Consider the following 21669-nt stretch of genomic DNA (forward strand, 5'->3'; position numbering starts at 1 on the left):
CACTCACTCAACACCAACAAAACAACAATGAGCGACTCCGACTCCGACGAAGACGCGCGCCCCGCCGCGGAGCGCATCGCCGAGCTCGCCGAGGCCTACGCCGCCGAGACGTCGGCCGGCGACGCGCTGCTCGCCAAGGCGGCGCCGAGCGCCTTCCGGCCCGTCGGCGACTTCTTCTTCGCCATCATCTCCTGCAAGCGGCCGGCGAACGTCGTCGCCATGGAGTCGAAGCTCGCCGGCTGCGACGTCACCTGGATCGTCGGCGACGGCGACAAGGAGGCCTACGAGGCCTCCGGCGCGGCCAAGGTCGTCGTCGGCGGCGGCCTCTGCGCGTCGCGCAACAAGGCCCTGGACCTCGCGAAAGCGGCAAACAAGGTCTGCGTCCAGATCAGCGACGACATCAAGTCGCTGTCCTTCGTCTCGTCCAAGCACGACACGGCCGCCTGGGTGAAGCCCTCGAGCATCCAGGACGCCAACGGCCGCGCGAAGCAGGCCACCATCGCCGTCGCGTCCCTCAAGGCCTGCGCGGCCTACATCGACGCCCAGTCGTTAGCCACCAACTCCAAGCTCGGCGGCACCTACCCCTGCGGCAACCCGGGCCAGGCCTGCGGCGGCCCCGTCGTCGCCGCGTCCCACTTCGTCGTCGGCGACTTCGTCGTCGTGCAGCCGTCGTCGCAGCTCCGCTGGGACGAGGCCATGACGCTCAAGGAGGACTACGACTTCACGTGCCAGCACATCTACGAGTTCGGCCGCGTCGCGCGCTGCAACCGGCTCCTCATCCTCGCGGAGCACTACGTGAACGCCGGCGGCGCCGTCGCGATCCGCAACTCGAAGCGCGAGGCGCAGAACATCAAGCACCTCCGCGCCAAGTGGCCCGGCGTCTTCCTCGTGTCGCCCCGCGGGCCTTCCGAGGTGCGCCTCATCTGGGCGAAGCGCGACGTCACGATCGGCGGCGACCGCATCTACGAGCCGGACCCGCGGAACCCGGGCCGCGCGATCTACGACCAGGAGGAGGCGCGGCGCGCGCGCGAGAAGCGCCTCGCCAAGGAGGCGGGCAAGCCCGTCCACGTCGACCCGGCGCCGGAGCGGGTCAAGGTGCCGCGGCCGCGGAAGCAGAAGGTCGCCGCCGAGACGCCCGCGCCGCGGCCGGGCAAGCGCGCGCGCAAGCAGACGAACCACTTCGCCTTCTCCGCCGGCAAGTCCCAGTCCTACAAGCCCGAGACCTACTGACTGATGAGCTCGCGGTAAAGCCCCTGTGCTGTGCTTAGGCCGGGGGGCGCATGCGCAGCGGTAGGACGTCGCCGGCCCAGAACGCGTGCGCGGTGTGGTCCGCGTAGTCGCCGTCCGTCGAGTGCGGGTGCACGAGGACGGAGAGGCGCCCGCGGTGCGCGTCGAGCCACGCGACGACGTCGGGCCACCGGTCGCGATGCTCGTAGCTCGCGAAGTCGGCCTCCCACATGGGCAGCGGGTGCGGGCCGATGGGCCGGTCGAAGGGCCGGTGGAACCGCATCCAGGGGAACGCGGACCGCATCGCCTCGCGGAGCGCGAACGCCTCGTCGCGCGATCCGTCGTCGAGCCGGTAGTAGACGTGGCAGTCGTAGGGGTTGCGCCGCTTGAGCGTGTACGTCGTCGGCGCGCTGTAGGTGGCGGGCGCGCCAGCGGCGGACGCGCCAGCGGCGGGTGCGCCGGCGGCCGTCATCATCGGTGCCGCGGCCAGCAGGCGCCGATTCGACGGCGCGGTGAAGGCCCAGCTCGCATGAATCAGGGCCGAAACGCGCACGGCTGTCCGCGCGACTCGCATGGGTGTTTTGCGGCTGCAAACTCGGCTATGGCGAGCCCGCTGCGAGCATCTCAAAGCAGCACATGCTTTGGCACAAGACGCCTACGGCATCTTGCCCCTGCCGGGGGGGCTTGCCTGCGGCGCGGCGAGAGCGCGCCCTTCGGGCGCGCTCGCGCGAGCTGAGCCACTCATTCCCGTGTCAATGCTTCCCTCTGCACCGCTCGCGCGACGACAGCCATTTAATTTCCGTACGGCGGGGGAACCGGCACGCACAACTCACGCATATATATATGGAAGAGCTGATGTTAATTAAGCGAGCACCTTGAGCCTCAAGTTGAGGTAAATTTATAATAGACTGCGAGCTTCGTCCTCTGCTGCCGTCGCGCCGCGCCGCGTGCAACTCTGCGCGCCGTCGCAACACGGTAGAACTTGGTCGTGCATGCGTCGAGCGCTCTGTGCCGCTCTCACGATGGCGGCGTGCGCCAACGCGCTGTCGCGGACCGTGGCGCTGCGCGAGCTCGTGAGCACGTGCGTCGACGCCTGCGGCCGCGGCTGCGCGCGCATCCGCGACGTGCAGCAGAGCGGCGACCTCGGCGCGCAGCTGAAGATCGCCGGCGACGCGCGGTCGGCGCTGACGGCGGCGGACGTGGCCGCGCAGGCCGCCATCGTCGGGTCGCTGCGGCGCGCGTGGCCCGGGCTCCGCGTCGTGGGCGAGGAGGACGACGGCGCGGTCGGCGACGGCGACGCCGAGCTCGCGACGCCGCTGCGCACGGACCTCTGCGGCGCGCTGCCCGACGAGCGCGCGGACCTCGACGACGTCATCGTCTACGTCGACCCGCTCGACGGCACGCGCGAGTTCGTCGAGGGCCGGCTCGACAAGGTGCAGTCGCTCGTCGGCGTCGCCGTGCGCGGCCGGCCCGCGGGCGGCGCCGTCGGCCGGCCCTTTTCGGACGAAAGCGTCGTCTTCGCGCTGCGCGGCGCCGCGGGCGGGCTCCGGGCGGCGGCCGACCGCCGCGGCGTCGTCGTCGTGAGCGGCGACAGCGACGACGCGCTGCTCGCGGTCGCGCTCGACGCCGCGGCCGCGGCCGGCGCGAGCCGAACCGTCGCCGGCGCGACGGGCCACAAGCTCCTCGCGGTCGCCGAGGGCCGCGCGGATCTGGCCGTGCTCCACCGGAAGACGTGCTCCTGGGACACGTGCGCGGCTGTGTGGAATTCAAATCTTCAACCCGACTTCAATGTGAGCGTATGCGACAGTTTCGACGCAAGCTCTTCGGCTGTGCTTCGAGAACTCGACGAGAGCAATCGATTCGTCCAAAAATCAGCCGAATCGACTTCGATTTGACCGAGCTAGAGAATTCTGAAGTTTGGTCAGGACCACCCAAACCAGTGGTTGAATTCGACACAGGTGCGCGGGCGACCCCGTCCTGGCGAGCGTCGGCGGCAAAGTCACGGACTACTTCGGCGCGCCCCTCGTCTACGGCGGGGACGCGAGCAACGCGCTCGGCGTCGTCGCGTCGTCGCCGCGGGGCGCGGCGGCGCACGACGCGGTCTGCGCGGCGATGCGCGCGGCGCCCGAAGCTCTATCGCTGCTCCCGGGCCCCGTCGCGGGCGGCGACCACGCGGCCGACGTCGCGCGGGACGTCGCCGGAGCGCCCCTCGCGCCCGCGGACCTCGAGGCGCTGTTCCCCGGGCGGACGCTCGCGTCGTTCCGCGCGCCGGAGCGCGAGGCCGCGCGCGGCGCGCTCTCGAACGGGTGCCGCCTGCGCCTGACCTGGGCCGACGGCGGAGAAGGTTCGGTCTTCTACAAGCGCGTCGTCATGGCCGAGCTGCCCGCCGCCGTGAAGAAGCAAACGACGCAACCCGCGAAGCTCCTGCGCGACGTCGAGTCGTTCCGCGTGGAAGCGGCGTTCCTCGCGTCGGCCGCCGCGTCGTCCTTCGAGGGCGTGCGCCTGCCCGCGGCGCTCGCGTCGACGCAGGTGCCCGACGCGGCCCACCCCATCGACTCGCGCTTCGCGCTCTATTTGAGGGATTTCGCGCCCGAGGACGGCTGGCGCCAGCGGAACCTGCTCGCGGGCGACGACGCGCGCCGGACCGTTCGGGCGCTCGCGGCGTTCCACGCGCGCTTCTGGGGCGCGGACGCGAGCTCCGCGGGGGACGTCTGGCCCCGCGGCGGCCACTGGCTCCCGGAGTACGCGCCGGACCAGTTCGCGGCGATCGCGAGCGCCTGGCCCCGGCTCCTCGCGAGCTTCGGCGCGGAGTTCGCCGCCGCGGCCGCGCTGGACGGCGTCGACCTGCCGACGCTCGGCGCGCGCCTCGAGGCCGCCGCGGTGGCCGCCGCGGCCCGGGCGCACCCGCCGGCGGACGCGCCGGGGCGGACGCTGATCCACGGCGACCTCAAGGCCGCGAACGTCTTCGTGAGCGACGACGAGGTCGCGCTCATCGACTTCCAGTTCGTGGGCTGGGGCCTCGCGGCGACGGACCTCGCGCACTTCGTGTGCTGCGCCGTCGACGGCGGCGATCTCCTCGACGGGGGCGACGCGGCGCTGGTGGGCGCGTACAAGGCGGCGTTGCGAGAGGCTTTGGTCGGCGCGGGCCGCGCCGCGGACGACGCCGCGAAAATCCTCGAGGGCTTCGACGAGCAGTTCGACGCGGGCGTCGTCGACATCGCGCGGCTCGTCTTCGCCTACCAGTGGCCGCGCATCGACGCGTCGCCCGCGAACCTCCGGGCCCACGCCCACGTCGCCGCGCGCAACTCCTACAACAAGAACGTCGACAACGCGGTCTGGCTCGTCGCGCGCGCCGACGCGGCGCTGCGGCGGTTCGCGGCGCCCGTCAAGGAGCGCACGTGGCCCAAGTGGCAGGACGACCTCCCCAGCGGCGGCCTGTAAGAAAGTCTGTAAGAACTTCATCTTGCGTTTTGCACATCCAGGCTTCCCTTGCAGCCCCGGATGCTCCCCGGATGCCAGAACACTCTCCTCAAACTTTCATAGCAAGTGAGCTGGACGCGCTTCGACAGCGCTGCACCCACCCACCCGACAGCAACCAGCGCCAGCCACGACCCGCACGGTACCATGTCGGACGACGGCTACGCGCTCTCCGAGGGCGACTTCTCGCCGAGCTCCGTCGCGTCCCTCGATTCGATTCTGCGGTCGCAAGTCTACTCGCCCGAAGTCGACTCCCCCTTGGTGCGCGACGACGACGCGACGCCGCGCCGCGGCCGCCGCGACGCGCCCGGGCGGCCCGTGACGCACGCGCGGCGCCTCGCGCTCGAGGTGCAGCGCGAGTTCGACGCGCTCGCGTCCGAGCCGCGCGTGCCGCCGTGGTGCCGCGGCGGCCGCGGGTGCCCCGGCGCCGGCGAGGCGCGCTGCTGCCCCGGCATGGAGGCGGCGTCGCGCGTCGGCGGCTTGTGACCGCCGCGCGGCGGCGGACCGCCGGCCGCGCGCGCGCGCCGGAAGTCCCCTTCCGCGTAAAAACGCCCCTCCCGTCCAAAACTGTGTTAGCCTACTTGCCCTTGAGGAGCCCGTCGCCCCACTGGTGCTTGCGCTTGACGACGCCGAGCTTCAGCGCCTTGACGATCTTCACGTTGATGGTCATCTCGCACGTGCCCTTGCACTTGTCCACGGGCTTCGCGTTCTTGAAGAAGATGAAGGTCGGCGCGGACGTCACGGAGCAGGCCATGGCTAGATCCTTGGCCTCGTCGACGTCGGCGCGCATGAGCACGGCCTTGGGCCAGAACTGGTTCGCCATCTTCTTGTATTGCGGCGCAACCTTCGCCGAGCCGCCGCCGTCCTCGGCGCACTTCTCGAAGAAGATGACGAGGACCGTGTCCGGCGACGCGCCGATGCGGATCTGGTCGAACTCGTGCTTGCTGAAGAGCATGCCGTTCGGCGGCGGCAGGTCGTAGCCCCGGAGCACGATCGCGCCGCGCGCGACGAGGTCGACGGCGTTCGGGTCGAACATGGGCGGCGGCCGGTCCTTGTAGTAGCCCGTGCCGAGCTCGCGCGTCGTGAACACGAAGCCCTCGCGCGGGCCGTCGTAGGCGGCCGCCGCGTCGTAGAGCGCCGCGTCCTCCGCCTGCTCCGCCTTCTTCGTCTCGATGTCCGTCAGGAGCTTGTCCTTGTAGTAGCCCTGGCCGAAGAAGCCCCGCTTGAAGACCATGCCCGGCCGGTAGCCCTCGAAGGTCGGCGACGGCTGGAACTCCGACGGGTCCTGCGCCGTCGCGGGCAGGTTGTCGTCGCCCTTGCCGGCGGCCGCGGCCGCGGGCGCCGCGGCCTCGCGCGTCTCCGCCGCCGCCGCCGCGACCGCGGGCGCCTCGCGCGCGATCTCCTCGTCGGTCTGGGCGCGCCGCAGCGTGATGTCGAGCGTCTGCTCGCTGCTATCGAGGGGGTTTAGCAGGTTGCCGACGGGCACCTGGACGTCGAGCGGGCCCTCGCGGTCGCTCGCGTCGAGCCGCGACGCCTCGACGCGCTCGCCCTCGGCGCAGCGCCGGTTGTGGTGGCGCGCGAAGCGCTCCATCACGTCCAGGAGCTTCGTGCCCAGCTTCGCCTTCGTGAGCTGGAGCTTCGTCGCGTGGGACTCCTCGTCGACGCCGTCGGCGTCGGCCTCCACCAATCGCAGGATGATGTTCGTCTTCGCGGCGACCTTCACCGGCACGGCGTAGGGCATGGTGGCGCTGGCGCTGGCGGCGCGCGCCGCGCTCCGCCGACGAAGTTGTCTAGCTCTATGCGCCACTCGCTGGCCACTGCGGCCCACGATTGGCCGAGCACACGATGCACAGACGCTGCCCCGCAACATCGACATCAGCGGTCGGCGCGGCGCGATGGAAGGCAGGACACCCCATTGATGCGGCTCCGGTCCCTGCTCCTCGTGGCCGCGCGCGTCGCGGGCACGTCGCTGCGCGACGTCTGCCTCAACGCGAGCTTCGCGCCGACGCTCGAGGACCTGGGCGAGGATTTCCTCGCCGGGCAGCCCCGGCGCCAGCTCAAGGACGGCGACGCCGTCGTCGCCGCGCTCGCCGGGCGGCGCGCGCTGGAGATCGGCGGCCCGACGCCGGAGCTCGCGCACGTCTACGAGCTCGTGGCGTCCTGCGACAACCTGGCCCAGTTCCCGGACCCGACGCACAAACGCTTCGAGCTCGTCGACGGCGGCGACTTCGCGCCGGACGGCGGCGCGCCGATCGGCCGCACGCTCGTCGGCGACGCGAGCGACCTCACGGCGTCCGTGGCACGCGGCGCCTACGACGCCATCCTCGCGTCCCACGTCCTGGAGCACTTCCAGGACCCGCTCGGCGCGCTGCTGAAGTGGGACCGCGTGCTCGACGAGGGCGCCGCGCTCCTCCTCATCCTGCCCTGGAAGGACAACACCTTCGACCGCTACCGCGCGCCGCACACGCTCGAGCAGCTCGCGCAGAAGCACGTGCGCGCGGCGCGGGCCGGCGACGACGCGCCGCTCCTCGTCGACTTCGAGCAGACGGTCCGGAGCATCGACCTGACCTGCGTGCAAACCAAATCTTCAATCCGACTTCAATGTGAGCGTATGCGAACGTTTCGACGCAATCTGTTCTGTTGTGCCTCGAGAACTCGAGGAGAGGAATCGATCCGTTCAAAAATCAGCCGAATCGACGTCGATTTGACCGAGCTAGAGAGGTTTGAAGTTTGGCCCCGACGTCCCAGCTCACTGGTTGATTTGCACACAGGACCTGACCATGGACTGGGGCTTCGAGCCCGGCTCCTCGTCCGAGGACCTGCGGCGGCGCACGGTGGCGTCGCCCGAGGGCAAGGAGATGCTCCACTGGCACGTCTTCGATTTCCACGTCCTCGGCCAGCTCTTCGAGTGCCTCAACTACCGCATCGTCACCATGGACCTCCTCGCGCCCTTCCACCAGGTCGTAGTGGGCATTAAAGGGCCGCGCTAGGGGATCCTACGCCTCGCCCCAGGGCGCGCCCGCGTCGTCGAGGCGCACCGCGAGGCGGAGCGCGTCGAGCAGGGACGCGTCGAGCGCGGCGTCGCGGCGGCCCCGCGTCCCGCGCGCGCCGCGGCCGCAGTCCGCGCCCGCGTCCCCCGTGAGCAGGCCCCGGAGCCGCGGGTCGTCGGCCCAGTCCGCGTGCGACGACAGCAGCAGGCCGAGCTCGAGCGCCGCGTGCGCGCGCGTCGCCCACGCGCTCCCGTCGCAGAACGCGTCCGCGACGGCGGCCCCAAAGTCGCCGTAGGGCACGACGGGCGACGCGGCGTTGCCCGTCGCGACGACCGTGGCGCCGCCGGCGAGCGTGAGGCCGCCGCAGGTGCCGTTGGAAGGCGCGACGACGGGCAGCCCGTGCTCGATCGCTAAAAAGCAGGCCGTCGACGCCGTCTCCGCGGGCGACGCCCCGGGCGCCAGGACGACGCGCGCGGCCCGCGCGAGCGCCCCGAGCGCCGCGCGCTCGTCGAGCAGCGCCGACGGCGGCGCCGGCGCGTCGGCCGCGGGCGCCGCCGCGGCCGCGAGCGGCGCCCAGGCCGCGGAGCAGCCCCCGGCGGCTTTGGGCGCCGCGGCGTCGGCCCGCCGGAGCTTCGCCGCGGCCTCGAGGCTCGCCGGCGCGTCGTCGTCGTCGGCGGCGGACGCCGCGCGCTCGCGCGCGCAGTGCGCGTCGACGGCGCCGCGCCACGCGTCCGCGCCCGCGACGACGAGCGTCGCCGTTTCCAGCGCCGCGCAGCCGCGCCGCGCGCGGGGCCAGGCCTCCAAGAGCCAGGCGAGGTCCCGGGCGGTCGCCGGCGAGTGGGCGGCGACGTAGAGCGCCGTCGACCGGTTCGACGCGGACGCGACGTGCGCGCCCGCGTCGGGCCCCGCGACGAGCGCCGCCGTCGCGACGGCGGGCTTGTGGGCGGCGACGGCGATGGCCGGCGGCGCGTGCGTCGCGCCGGCCCTCGCCGCCGACGCCTGGAGCCGCGCGAAGGACGCGGCGAGCGCCTCCGTCGGCGCGAGGACCGCGTCGACGCGCGCGCTCGCGTACAAGAGCCGCTCGTGGCCGTAGGCCGCGGCCGCGCGGCGCGTGCCCTGGTCGTCGCCGCGGCCGAGCTCGGCCAGGGCGTGGTAGTGCAGCGCGTGGGACACGACGGCGACGCGCCGCGGCGGCGTCCGCGCGTCGCGGAACCGGCGCAGCGCGACGCGCGCCGCGGGCTCGTCGCCGAACCGCTCGTCGAAGTTCACCTCCAGCAGCGCGAGGTCGAACTGCTTCGCCGCGAGGAACGACGACGTGAGCACGCGGCCCAGCAGCTCGTCGTCGCTCTTGACGGCGACGGAGCACGCCCGGCTCGACTTGGTCCGCGGCAGGAAGATGCGACCGGACGCGGGCGCCGGCGCCGCGCCGCTCTCCCGGTACCCCTTCGCGTGGCCCCGCGACACGAGCGTGACCTCGTGGCCCGCGCCGCAGAGCCACTCGACGAGGCGCAGCGCGCGCCCGTCCGCGCCCTCGACGTCGCGGAGCGGCGCGTCGCGGACGTAGAGCACCTCCCGGGGCGCGGCCGCGGCGCCGCGGCCGCCCGGCGGCCCGCCGAGGGACGTCGCCGCCCGCGCGCAGCCAACGCTGCGCGTCGCCGGCGGCGCGACGGCGTCGCAGGCGTCCGCGGCCGTCGGGGCCCGGCGCGCGTCGCGCCGCGCGCGCCGCGGCGCCGTGCCGTTGCGCGGCGCGGCGCCGGAGACGGCGGCCCGGGCGGCGTCGGCGCACCAGCCCTCGACGACGGCCGCCGCCGTCTGCTGCGGGGCCGCGAAGGTCGCCCGCGGCGCCGCGCCGCGCCGGAGGAAGAGCGGCAGGTGGCGCAGGAGGCCGCACCGCGCGAGCGCGACGTCGCCCGGGCCGTCGCCCCAGAGCCACTCGGCCGGCGGTTCGCCGTCCGCGGCGCCGTCGTCGGCGGCGTCCGGGTTCGCCAACGCGCAGCAGCAGCGCTCGAAGGCGGGCAGGCCGACGAGCGCGGACGCGGACGCGAGCGCGGCCGCGGCCGCCGCGACGCGGTCCGCGGCCGGTGCCGCGGCCGGCGCCGGCGCCGGCGCCGCGTCGAGGTCCGCCGCCGCGTCGACCACGACGGCGCGGCCGAAGTGGGCGCTCGCCGTCGCCAGGGCCGCGGCCCAGGCGCCGCCGTCGACGCGCGCGGCGCCCGCGGCGAGGCCGCGCGCCCACCGCGCGGGCACCGCGACGGCGTCCGCGGGCGGCGGCGCCTCGACGTGCGCCTCGGCGGCGCCGCCGCGCCGCGTCATGAAGCGCGGATTCGCCGCCGGCGCCGGCCCGGCGAAGAGGAACGCGGACGCGAGGGGCCGCCGCTCGTCCGTCGCGACTTCGCGCAGCTTCGCGTACAGGCCGGGCCGCGGCGCCGCGCGGGCGAGCAGCACGTAGTCCGCGCCGACCTCGAGGCCGCAGGTCGCCACGTGGCCCGCGGCGCCCGGGTCCGGCCCGGCGCAGGAAAAGTCGAAGCGTTTGTCCCGCGCGGCCGCGGCCGCGCCGGCGCCGCGGTCGCGCCGCGCGTCGACGACGACGACATCGAGCCAGGGCGCCGCGGCCCGCGCGGCGTCCGCGGCGTCGAGCGTGGCGTCGACCGTGGCGTCGTCGCCGGCGAAGACGACGTGGGCCACGCGCGGGAAGACCCTCGCCGGTGCGCCCTCGCCCGCGAGGGCCGCGCGCTCGGGCAGCGAGTCGACGAACGCGTTCCCGGCGCTCGCGCCGTCGTAGCCCCGGGCCACCTGCCAGTCCCCGAAGCCGACGCGCAGCTGCTCGAAGGACTCGGGCAGGTTGCAGCCCGGCAGGTGGAGCCCGACGTGGACGAGCGTCCTAGCGCGCGCGAACGCGCCGGGCGCGGACGTCGACTCGTGGACGTGGTGCGCGGCGAAGCCGCTCGCCGCGTCCCAGTGCTCCAGGGGCCCCGTGCCGTTGGCCGGGTCCGGCGCCGTCGCCGCGGCGCTCTGCGCCGCGAGGGCCTCGACGGCGTCGACGACCGCGGCCGCGCCGCCGAAGCCACCGACGCCGAGCGCGGCCGCGAGGCGGTCGACCTCGCCCGGTCGGTCGCCGTACATGCGCTCGTAGGCCATGTCGTAGCAGGCGAAGGGCACCCACTTGGCGTACTGCTGGAACCGCGGCGCGACGTCGTGCGCCGCGGCGGAGCCGGCCGCGTCGCGGCTGTGGAGGCCCTCGGGGCCGAAGCCGAGGCAGCTCCCGAACATCTGCATGCTGCTCAGCAGCACGTCCCGCAGGTCCCGGTGGCTCGTGAAGACCTGCGTAGGGTTGGCGTTCCGGCGGTTCCGGCGGTTTCGGCGCGGGCCGCGCGCCGCGTTAACGAGCGGGAGGAGTCGCGGCACGAACGCGTGCGTCTTCAGCAGGCACGGCGGCGCCGCGAGGCAGGCGTCGAAGTCGGCGCTGTCGCCGTCGCTGTGCGCCGTCTTCACGTCCAGCGACGTCGCGGCTTTGAGGATCTCCTTGAGCGCGTTGAACTGCCACCTGCGCGCACATCAACCGCCGGTTCGGGACGTCCCGACCAAACTGTGACATTCTCGAGCTCGGTCACATCGAAGTCGATTCGGCTGATTTTTGGACGGATCGATGGCTCTCATCAGGTTCTCGAAGCACGGTGGAAGCGCTCGTACATTCAAATGCGCTCACATGGAAGTCGATTTGAAGATTCGATTCGCACGCAGACCGCCACGTGCTCCCCGACCGCGAGAGGCCCGTCACTAAAACCCGGAGTTCGGCGGCGGGCGCGCCGCGGCCGCACGTCGCGCCGGGCGCGGCGAAGGCCGCGGCGGGGCGGACGGCGACGACGCGCGTCGCGTTCAGGGCTTGTTTCGCGGGTCGCGGCGTCGGCGCGCGCGACGGCCGCGGCGACGGCGCGGGCGCGGGCGCGGGCGAGGGCCGCGGCGAGGGTCGCGGCGTCGGCGCCGGCGCCGGCGCCGGCGACGGCCGCGGCGAGGGCCGCGGCGACGGCGCGGCCGTGGGCTGCGCGCCGTCGACGCAGCGGGCCCGCCCGGCGGGGCGGCCCCCGAACAAAGGGCAGCCCTTTCGCGTGCACGCGAGCGCGCCGTCGGCGCCGACGCGGCAGTGGTTACAGCCGTCGTACCAGCGGTCGCAGCCCGCGTCGACGCACGTCCCGTAGCCGTCCTTCCGGCACGGCGCGACCGGCGGCGCGCCGGCCGGTGCGTCCGGCGTCGGCTGGAGCGCCGTCGATTGGAACAAATTCAACGAGTTGTTGATGAGCGCGCCGATGCCCATGCTGCAGGCCGTCCAGAGGATCCACGCGCATTTGACGCCGCGCGGCTTTTGCGCTGGCCGGTTCATCTGGGCTGCTGCAAAGTGGGCTCCATAAGCTAATTTTTTTTTGGCATTTGCTGCTGGTTCAGCCTTCATTGCCTTCACCTGCGGCTCCTTGAGCGTCTCTCGGGAAGGCTTGGCTGCGCGCGCACCACTGCGGCAGACGCGTTCGTCGTGCACGAATTGATGGCCACGGTGAAGCTGCTCTGGTTCGCAGTGGAACGCGCCGCGGATCCGATCGCTGCATCCCTGGAGCGCGTGGCCGTGCGGTCGCCGGGCTTCTCGAAGTTCTGCGTGAGCGTGGCGCGCCGCTACAATGCCTTGACCTCGACGCACCGCGTGAGCTTGTTTGCGGACGAGCCGCTCGCCGCGAAGGAGCCGCTCTCGGAGCGCGCGGCGACGAAAATTGGCGCGGAGCTGCTCGCCGAGGCGGTCGGCGCCTCCCGCGTCCGCTCGCGCGCTCTCGCGCGCTCCCGCACGCTTTCGCCCGCGTCGCAGACCGTCGTGACGTTGGGCCTGGGCGTGCTCTACGACCAGCACCGGCGCGAGTCCGAGGCGGAGGACGTCCTCGAGGCGCGCATCGCGACGCTCGAGGCGGCGCTCGCGGCGCGGCGGCCGGACTAAGCCTCGCTCTTATGATGAGTCGTGCACGGGGTCGTCGCTGTCGTCGTCGCTGTCGCCGTCGCGCCTCCGGCGCTTCGACGCGCGCGCGGGCTCGCGCGGCGCGGATTCGTCCGCGAAGGACACGGTGCGCTGGCGCTGCGCCGAGCGGAGGAAGTCGACGAGGAGCGACGTCGCCTCCTCGTCGGAGGACGTGCAGGTGGACCGCGCGCGGCGCGCGCGGCGGCTCGCGGCCGCGGCCGACGCCGCGTCGGACACGGACGTGCGCAGCGCCTCGCCCTCGCGGACGATGTCGTCGACGTCGCCGAGCGACGCCGCGTCCTTGAGCGCGCGGCGCGCGCGGCGGAGCCAGGCGTGGATGCGGCGCGTCGCCGCCTCGCCGACATCGCGCGTCGAGTCGCTGTCGGAGTCGTCGTGGCGGCCGCGGCGCCGCTCCGACGCGGCGGACTCGCGCGCCTGCGACTGCAGCTTGGACCGCCACGCGGCCTCGAGCTCCGCCACCTACGGCGTGGAAAACTGGGGCGGCGGCGGGGCGGGCGGGGCGGGGTCGTCGCACCTCGCGGCGCGCGCGCTCGACCGCGGGCTCGGGCGCGTTCTCGCGCGGGTGGTAGACGCGCTTGCCGATGGACGCGTCGCCGGTAAACTTCTTCGTGATGCGCATGGGGTCGCAGTTGAGCTTCTCGCTGAGGTAGTTGCGCAGCGTCGTCCCGGGCGCCGCGTGGAGCAGGCCATTGTTGAAATCGCGGATGACGCGCTCGACGTAGCGCTCCTCCTCGACCGTCCACTTGCCGCGGCGCAGGCCGCCGCCCTCGGCCATGATTATGGGTGGACCCGGTTGCCGCGCCCCGAGGGTCGGCGGCCGGGAGTTGTTCGAGCAGGTGGGACGGGATTCGAGCAGGCACGATGTGGCCTGGGACGCCCGGGACGGGATTTGTTGTTCGAGCAGGTCGGCGCAGAGGATGCGCTTCGATGAGTGGATTCCAAAGGCCAAAGATGCCATCAACAGCCCCGGATATAACACTAGAAACGCCAAAAAGCGCTCGACGCTCTCCGGCGTAAAACCACAGCCTGTGACGCCCCCGCGGTCGACCGGGCAGCGGCCGCGATGATCTCCCCGAAGGGCGTCGGCGACCCGCTCGCGTGCGGTTCCCGCGTCCGCCGCCGACGCACCATCCTACGCCGCCGCCCGCCCCGCGGACCCGCGCGCCGCTCGAGAGCGCCCTTGAAGTGGGAACTGTGTAGGTACGCGTCGCCGCCCGGGCGGTGCATGACGGCGCGGTCGAGCAAGAGCGGCGGGTCGCGGAGCCTCTACGGCCAGGGCATCAACGACGAGTCGACCTTCGTGCCGCTGTCCATGCTGCCCAAGTTCCGCGACATCGAGGACACCTCTCCGAATCCCATCGTCGAGCCGACGCAGCAGCACTGGCACATGCCGAACCAGACCGTCAAAGTCGCGCGGCTCAACACGGCGGACCCCTACGACCGGCTCCACACGTCCCAGATCCGCACGCTCAAGCAGCAGGACATCACGAACGGCCTCGTCCCGCGGCACATCCTCGAGAACACGCTGCCGCCCGCGGGCCCCGTCATCAAGTCGACGGACTTCTTCCGCCCGAGCAAGTGCGACCGCGCCAAGTCCGCGCCCCGGAGCCCCACGTCCGCCAACACGCCCATGACCAAGGCGCTGCCGGTGTTCACGACGACCTTCAAGCCGTCCGCCGACGGCCCGTCGAAGGCGTCCCTCCGCGTCGTGTCCCACCCGCTCCTCGGCGTCGCCCTCCCCAAGCGGAACCCGGACCAAAATTCGCACGGCATCAGCCGCAACGTCCTCGGCGGCTTCTACACGTCCTAGGGCCGGGACGCCGGGACGGCGCGGCGGCGGTCGTACGCGGCCGCACGGCGGCGCGCGCGGCGCGCCCGCCGAACGGCCGCCCGGCGCCGTCGGCATCGCGGCGCAGCCTGGGGGCGGTTGCACGCCCCCACGCACCAACGCCGCCCGCCTCCCGACGCCCACCCGCCGCCCGTCCCGCCCCCATCCGCGTTTTAAGTACCCTCTCCTGAGCCCCGCTCGAGTGCAACACGGCGGGTAAGACACTCTCGCCAGCTCCACGATCCTGGCACGAGTAGACCATGCCGCTCCCTTACCCCCGGCCATGAGGTCATCACCTTCCCCAGGCGAGGGACATGAGAACGCCAGGGGAGGGGCGTGCCACCGGGTCAGCTCCACGATCCCAAGTGCTACGCTTCACGTTAGGAGGCCGCGGGCGTCGGGAGCGGCTCCCCGGCGAGGAACGCGCGGACGTTGCCGCAGGCGACGTCGCGGAGCCGCTGGCGCGCCTCGTTCGTCGCCCAGGCCGTGTGCGGCGTGACCACAGCCCGCGGGTGCGCGGCGAGGCGGGCCGACGTCGACGCCGGGTCCGACGGCGGCTCGTCGTCGAGGACGTCGAGGTACGCGCGCTCCAACGACCCCTCGTCGAGCGCGGCGAGCAGCGCGGCCTCGTCGACGACGCCGCCGCGCGCGGAGTTGACGAGGATCGCCCCGGGCTTGAGCGCCGCGAGGAAGCGGCCGTCGACGAGCCGCGCCGTGTTGTCCGCGAGCGGCACGTGCAGCGAGACGACGTCCGCGGTCGCGAGCGCCCGCGCGAGCTCGCCGCCGTCGCCGCCGCGGCCGGGCGCGCGCGCGAAGACGACGGCCATGCCGAGCGCTTCGGCGACGGCGCCCGCCGCTTCCCCGATGGCGCCCCTGCCGACGGCGACGAAGGTCCGCCCGCGGAGCTCGAAGGTCCGCTCCGGGAAGGCGCAAAAGTCCGGGCTCGCGGCCCAGGCGCCGGCGGCGACGGCGCCGGCCTGGGGCCGGAGCGCGACGGCCGCGTCGAGCAGGCACGCGGCGACCCACTGCGCGACGGACGGCGTCGAGTAGGCCGGCACGTTGCTCACGAGCACGCCGCGCCGCGCGCAGGCGTCGAGGTCCACGTTGTTGACGCCCGTCGCCGTCACGCAGACGAGGCCCAGGTCCGGCAATGCGGCGAGCACGGCGTCCGTGATCCGCACCTTGTTGACGACGGCGACGGCGGCGCCGTCGAGGACCGCCACGACGTCGCCGGGAGCCGTGCGGTCGTGGACCTCGAGCTCGTCGCCGTCGCCGACCGCCGGCAGCCACGCGTCGCGCAGGCTCGCGAAGCCCGCGTTCGCCGTCGCCGTGAACCCGTCGGCGACGACGACCTTGGCGTGGAGTGCGGTGCAAGGGCGCGGCGCAACGCTGTCATGGAGTTTATTGCCGGGGCGTGGCGCGCGCGGCACGACGAGGCAGCGCGCCGAGGCGGCGAGCAGCAGCCAGCGCAGCGGCATGCGAAGCGCCGTTCGAGCGGTCATGCGACGCGATTTGCACGCGAGCAGAATTCGAGCACTGCGACGCGAGCTGCGACGAGGCTGCGACGCTCTGCGAGTGAGAGTAGCGCTCGAGCACTGCGACGAGGCTGCGCGCACTGCGACGCGGATCGGCCGCTCGAGGATGGCTCAACAATGACAACATTGACGTCGACTTACATGCAACGTCGTCGTCGAATATATACCGTGGAGCATACTTTCGCTCCCTCCGTGGCAGAAGTGGGGAAAGTGAGGGGTATAAGCGACGACAGCCGCCCGGCTACGTTTAAGCACACCCACAATTTTAATTCTCGCGAAACGCCCGCTCCGCGTCGCGGTAGTAGCGCGCGTAGTCCTCCTCCGTGAGGTCCGCCTCCGTGACGGCCATGGCCTCCGCCGTGCCCGTCTTGAGCGCGTCCTCCACCAGCGTCGCGAAGGTCCGCTGGACCTTCTCCTCCGCGGTCGCCTCCGGCTCCTTGTCGTCCTCCTCCTCCTCCCGCTTCGCTTCCTTGTCCGCGTAGAGGTCCGCGGGCAGCCCCTTGGGCGCCTCCTCTTCCCGCGCGGGCGCGTCCGCGGCGCCGCGCTCGCAGGCGGCGACGAGCGGCGCGAGCGCGCGTCGGAGCGTGAAGTCGTGGCCCGCCGCGTCGACGGCGCGCCTCGCGTCGTCGAGCGCGCCCGCCGCGTCGCCGAGGCGCCGCCGCGCGCGGCAGCGCCGCACGCGCGCCTTGACGTGGCGCGCGTCCGCCGCGAGCGCCGCCGTCGCCTGCGCCGCCGCGCCGGCCCAGTTGCGCCGCCGCAGGAGGAGCTCGGCGAGGTTCGCGTGGAGCGCCGGCCGGAGGCGGTCCGGGTCCGCGCGCGCGTCCCGCAGAATCTCCAGCGCGCCGCGCCAGCACCGCTGGGCCGCGGCGAGGTCGCCCGCGCGGAAGAGCGCGCCGCCCCGGTCCTTGCGCTGGCGGGCGATCAGGAATCCGCCGGCCTCGGGCGGCGGCGCGGCCGTCGTCGCGGGGCCGAGGTCGCCGAGCGCGCCGTGGCGCACGCCGTCGCGCAGCGCGCCGAGACACGCGACGGCGCGCGCGTCGGCGCCTCCCGGCGGCGCGTTGCGCGCCGAAAAGGCCTCGAGCGCCGCCACGTGCGCCGCCGCGGAGAGCTCGCGCGACGACCGCTCGAGGCGCGACGCGAGGTCCAAAACCGTCGCCTCCGGGACCGCGAGCGTCAGCGCGGGCCACCGCTCCCGCGCCTTGGCCGCGTCGAGGAGCTGGGCCAGCGCCTCGCGGTCCGCGAAGCCGGGGCGTTCCCCGACGACCGCGTACATCGCGCCGACGACGAGGCCCGCCGGCCCGCGCCGCGCGTCGACGAGCTCGACCGCGAGCGTCGTCGCCCCGGCGTCTAAAACGAGGAGGAAGGGCAGGTCCGCCGCCGCGACGCGCGCGCGGCCCCGCACGGCGCCGCCGAGCACGGCCGCGAGGGGCAGCGGGCCGTCGTCGCCCCAGCGCGGCAGCGCCCGCGCGTCGCGCGCGCCGTCGCGGCCGCGGACCGAGAGCCGCGGGCAGGCGAGGGGCTTCGACGCGAAGCTCGACCCCGCGGACGACGCGGCGCAGCCCAGCGCCGCCGTGCAGGCGGCGAGCGCGGCGTCGCGGCCGGCCGCGTCGCCGCGCTCCGCGGCGAGGACGACGTACGTCTGCTCCGCGAACGCCTCCGAAAAGGCCGCGAAGCGCAGCCGCGGCACGGCGGCGCCGCAGAGCCGGTGGATCTCGCGCGCGAGGTAGGCGCAGGCGACGGGGCCGTGGGGCTCGCCCGGCGACGGCTTCGCGTGGCGCAGCTGCGCCTCCGCGAGGAGCTCGTCCGGCGACCGGAGGTGGTCCACGTAGCTCCGGCCGTGGATCGCCACGAGCTGGTCCAAGGTCGCCGCCGGCGGCGCGGCGGCGGGCCGCGAGGCGTCGAGCGCGCGCGGCGCGCTGGAGCTCGCGTTCACCATCGCGCAGCGGACGCGCTGGAAGGCCGCGCTGGGCAGCCCAGCGTGCGAGCCAGCGCCAGCAGGCCGATCTTGAACCGGCCCTGGACCAGCCCGGACCTCCGGGGAGGACGATGGCGCAGTCGGCGTGAGGGGCCTTGGCCGCGCGCTCACCGTCGTGTGTTCGACGCCCTTTACGCGGGAGCAATGAATTCGATGCGAGGGCTTTTCCACGTGTGCGTCGCCGCGCTCGTCGCCCGCGGCGCCGCGCGCTGGGAAGCGCCCCCTGAATATATGTGTTCGTTCTTGCGCCAAAAAGTCACCGCCGCGCTCTACCACGGTCGCCTCGATGAGCCGATACCTGGTGGCGACCCGGCGCTTCACATCGCCTGTATGTGCGGCCACGAAGACCTGCTGCGCAAGCTGCTGGACGCGAATGCGGATGTCCATGCGCGCGATCAAAGAGGTTACACGGCGCTCCATGTCGCGTCCCACTGGGGCCATCCGAACCTCGTGTCGATGCTGCTCAACAAAGGCGCGGACATCGACAGCTCGCAGGATGGGAAGCCTACACCGCTCTTCCTCGCTATTGAAAAAGGCCACGTCGCCGTCGTGGAGACGCTGCTCAACGAAGGCGCAGACGTCGATGCCTCGGACGGTGTGATGCCTACGCCGCTCTTCTACGCCGCGGGGCGAGGACACGTCGCCGTCGTGAAGACGCTGCTTGCCCACGGCGCTCTACCTACCTGGGGAGAGGCGACGGCGCTCGGCGTTGCGACCACCGAGGAGAACTACAACCTTCTGCTCAGCCGCGACACGTCCAGTGAGTCCATCGAAGAGACGATTCAACGCATCAACCTTCTGGACGCGGCAGGCGAGTCTGCGGAGTTACCATCGAAACCGGAAGAATTCTCTGCGGAAGAGCTGAAATCCACGCGTCGAAAGGTAGACATCGCGCTTGCTGAGGGCGCCGTGGAAGCGCGCCTAGACGGCTTCACACCGCTCCTCCTCGCGTGCCAGATCGGCTACGAAGCTGGCGTTCGAAAACTCTTGGCGCGCGGTGCGAACGTCCGCGCGACATTGCCTTACGGCGCGACGCCGCTCCACATCGCCGCCTACAATGGCAGAGCGATGATCGTTCCGATGCTGGTGCGTGGTGGCGCGGACGTCGACGCTCGTACAGACAATGGAGAAACTGCATTGTTCTACGCCGCGCGACGAGGCCACGCCGACGCCGTGAAGGCGCTGCGGGTCCACGGCGCTCGTTTGATCTCGACGCTCAAGCGGACGACGGCGCTCGACGTAGCGGAGAGCGACGAGATACGCATGCTTCTCCTGCGCAGCTACGACAGCGATTCCATTGCAACGAAGCTACGCATGCTTCTCCTGCGCAGCTACGACACGTCCAGCGAGTCCATTGAGGAGACGATTCAACGCATCATTACGACGCTCGCGGACGGCGTCCTCATCGTCATTAACCATCATTTTGCTGATGATTACTACATCATCACGACGCTCTTCGTGGCCATGCACATCGTCATGGGTTTTTTTCTCCTACGCCTCATCGTCATGGTTTTTTCTTTTTTGCTTTACTTCCTTGACTTCGAGCCGCGCCCTTGGCGTATCGCACGGGCCGAGGCCCGGGCTGAACAAGTTGCAAGAGAACTGATGATCCAAGGCGCAAAGTCCGAAAAGACACGGAAAAAGGACACCCGAGGCCCGGGTCGTCGCAGCGCTCGCCCTGCCAGACGACAAAGACTGGTCGAACCGAAGCCCGCGCCCGCGCCCGCGCCCGAGCCCGAGCCCGAGCCTGAGCAAGCGGAGCCCGAGCCGGAGCCCAATCCCGAGCCAGAGCCCGAGCCAGAGCCTTCGGTGTCAACAGAGCCGCGGGAGCTCGAACCGGAGTCCGCGCCGGAGCCCGAGCCTTCGCCGGACGAGGCCTTCGAGGAGACCAAGGGCGCCGAGCTCGACCCCACGGTCCGCGCGCTGCTCGTCTCGCTCGACCTCACAGCTCTCGAGCCGATCTTCGCAGACCATATGATCGACGCGGACGCGCTGCCGCTCCTCACAACCGAGGACCTCGTCGAGGACATGGGGCTGCCCCTCGCCGCGGCCCGCTCCATCGTCGAGGCCATGCGCGCGGTGTCCGAGGCGTCGGCGAAGAAGCTCGTGGTGCAGGACGTCTTCGACGACATCGCGCGGCACCAGGCCGTCGTCGAGGCGGAGCTCGCGGACCACCGCGCGGAGCTCGAGCGCCTGCGGATCCGCCGCGACGAGGTGCCGGACTTCGCGTGCCCCATCACGACGGAGCTCATGAAGGACCCCGTCTTCGCCGCGGACGGCCACACGTACGAGCGGTGCGCCATCGCGCTGTGGTTCGAGCGCAAGAACACGTCGCCGGTCACGAACGCGCCCCTGCGCAACGCAGACCTGATCCCGAACCACGCGATGAAGTCGATGATCGCCGAGTTCCTCGAGCAGTCCCGCGCGTTGGTCGAAGCGTAACTACCCGCACCCCTTGGCCGGGCCTTAACAAGTTGCGTGTGGATACGATCCCTCGCTACTACAGCTTACTCGGCAGCGTCAGCTCGGCGGCGCTGTCGGCGCCGGCGCCCAGGAACACGTTGACGTTGCCGGACTCGTCCTCCTGGATCGTGAGGTCCGAGAGGTTGATGCCGCCCGGGTTGTTGATGGTGACCTGGGAGCCGTCGTTGCGGAGGAAGACGGAGGTCCCGCCCGCGGCCTTGGCCTCCTCGGCGTCGTCGTCGGGGTAGGCGCACGCGGCGGCGCAGGCGAGGTCGACGGCGCCGCAGCCGAAGACGCCCGGCGACGCCGGCGACGCCGCGTCGGCCGCGTCGAGCGCGATGGCGCCGTCGCCGTCGCCGCCGCCCATCTTGCGCTCCTCCTCGTCGAAGTCGATGACGGTCTTCGTCACGTCCGTCTCCAGGGGCACGGCGGGCACGGCGGCGAGGACGAGGCGCTCGTCGTCGGGCGCGACGCTGTCCGCGGGCGCCGCCGCGCCCGAGCCGCCGAGCAGCCCCGCCACGAAGACGCCGACGACGACGCAGAAGTTCGTCGCCGCGTTGAGCGCCGCGACGCCGTCGCTCCGGTTCGCGACGAGGGCCGCGGCCTTGAGCGCGAGCTGGAGGAGCGCGTCGAAGCCCGTCGACGCGGCCGCGGCCCGGAGCAGCGCCGCGTCGGGGAAGGGCCCGAAGCGCCGGCCCAGGCCGCCGTCCGCCCGCCGCTTCAGCAGCAGGATGTCCTCGGCGGCCCGGTGCGTCCAGGGCAGCAGGGCCGCGAGCTCGAGCTTGCCCGTCGTCGCGAAGACGAGCAGCGCGACGAAGACGGGCGCGCCCGCGGCGAAGCGGTTCCGGTCGAGCGCCGCCTCGCGGCGCGGCACGGCGACGAGGGCGAAGAGGGCCATGCCGTTGGCGAGGGCGTGGACGACCGCGAGCAGCGCGGCCGCCGCGAGGAGCGCGGCGTCGCCGCGGCCCACGCGGTCACAGAGGAAGAGCGCGTTCGCCGCGGTGTCGACGGCGCCGAGGGCGAAGGCCGCCCAGTCCGACCGCGCGAGGGGCGGCGCGTTCGCGGCGCCGGCCCGCGCGCGCGCGGCGAGCGCCGCGGCGCCGATCGTGAACGAGAGCGCGGCGAGCGCGAGGAGGTATCAGGGCGGGACGCCGCCGAAG

At 72.9% G+C, this 21669-nt stretch overlaps 7 protein-coding genes across 7 annotated transcripts in view; 2 read left to right on the top strand and 5 right to left on the bottom strand.

Moving 5' to 3' along the window:
- Positions 1 to 27: 27 nt before the first annotated feature.
- AURANDRAFT_61640 (hypothetical protein) lies at positions 28 to 1230 on the top strand (the record flags this gene model as incomplete). The annotated part of the gene is made up of 1 exon (XM_009035413.1): positions 28 to 1230. One exon carries the CDS (start codon positions 28 to 30, stop codon positions 1228 to 1230), a length of 1203 nt encoding a protein of 400 aa, XP_009033661.1.
- A 1019-nt stretch (positions 1231 to 2249) lies between these two features.
- On the top strand, positions 2250 to 5190 carry AURANDRAFT_61641 (hypothetical protein; the record flags this gene model as incomplete). Its single annotated transcript, XM_009035414.1, has 3 exons — positions 2250 to 2974; positions 3186 to 4664; positions 4827 to 5190. The coding sequence occupies 3 exons, from the start codon at positions 2250 to 2252 to the stop codon at positions 5188 to 5190; spliced, it is 2568 nt and encodes an 855-aa protein (XP_009033662.1).
- A 193-nt stretch (positions 5191 to 5383) lies between these two features.
- AURANDRAFT_17572 (hypothetical protein) lies at positions 5384 to 5548 on the bottom strand (the record flags this gene model as incomplete). The annotated part of the gene is made up of 1 exon (XM_009035776.1): positions 5384 to 5548. A coding segment is annotated over one exon (165 nt), but the record flags the coding sequence as incomplete, so codon positions are not given.
- A 2124-nt stretch (positions 5549 to 7672) lies between these two features.
- AURANDRAFT_70829 (hypothetical protein) lies at positions 7673 to 13483 on the bottom strand (the record flags this gene model as incomplete). The annotated part of the gene is made up of 5 exons (XM_009035775.1): positions 7673 to 11015; positions 11100 to 11238; positions 11783 to 12072; positions 12697 to 13167; positions 13223 to 13483. 5 exons carry the CDS (start codon positions 13481 to 13483, stop codon positions 7701 to 7703), a joined length of 4476 nt encoding a protein of 1491 aa, XP_009034023.1.
- Positions 13484 to 14916: 1433 nt separating this feature from the next.
- On the bottom strand, positions 14917 to 16014 carry AURANDRAFT_61643 (hypothetical protein; the record flags this gene model as incomplete). Its single annotated transcript, XM_009035774.1, has 1 exon — positions 14917 to 16014. The coding sequence occupies one exon, from the start codon at positions 16012 to 16014 to the stop codon at positions 14917 to 14919; it is 1098 nt and encodes a 365-aa protein (XP_009034022.1).
- A 322-nt stretch (positions 16015 to 16336) lies between these two features.
- On the bottom strand, positions 16337 to 18007 carry AURANDRAFT_61644 (hypothetical protein; the record flags this gene model as incomplete). The annotated part of the gene is made up of 1 exon (XM_009035773.1): positions 16337 to 18007. The coding sequence occupies one exon, from the start codon at positions 18005 to 18007 to the stop codon at positions 16337 to 16339; it is 1671 nt and encodes a 556-aa protein (XP_009034021.1).
- Positions 18008 to 20546: 2539 nt separating this feature from the next.
- AURANDRAFT_70830 (hypothetical protein) overlaps positions 20547 to 21669 on the bottom strand; it is a gene marked incomplete at both ends in the record, with an annotated part of 13192 nt that continues 12069 nt past the window's right edge. The window contains one exon of the mRNA XM_009035772.1: positions 20547 to 21368. Within this exon, the coding sequence (XP_009034020.1) occupies positions 20547 to 21368 (822 nt within the window). The remainder of the gene's footprint in view (positions 21369 to 21669) is intronic.

The sequence above is a fragment of the Aureococcus anophagefferens genome (assembly GCF_000186865.1).
Source record: "Aureococcus anophagefferens unplaced genomic scaffold AURANscaffold_3, whole genome shotgun sequence".
Lineage (NCBI taxonomy): Eukaryota > Pelagophyceae > Pelagomonadales > Pelagomonadaceae > Aureococcus > Aureococcus anophagefferens.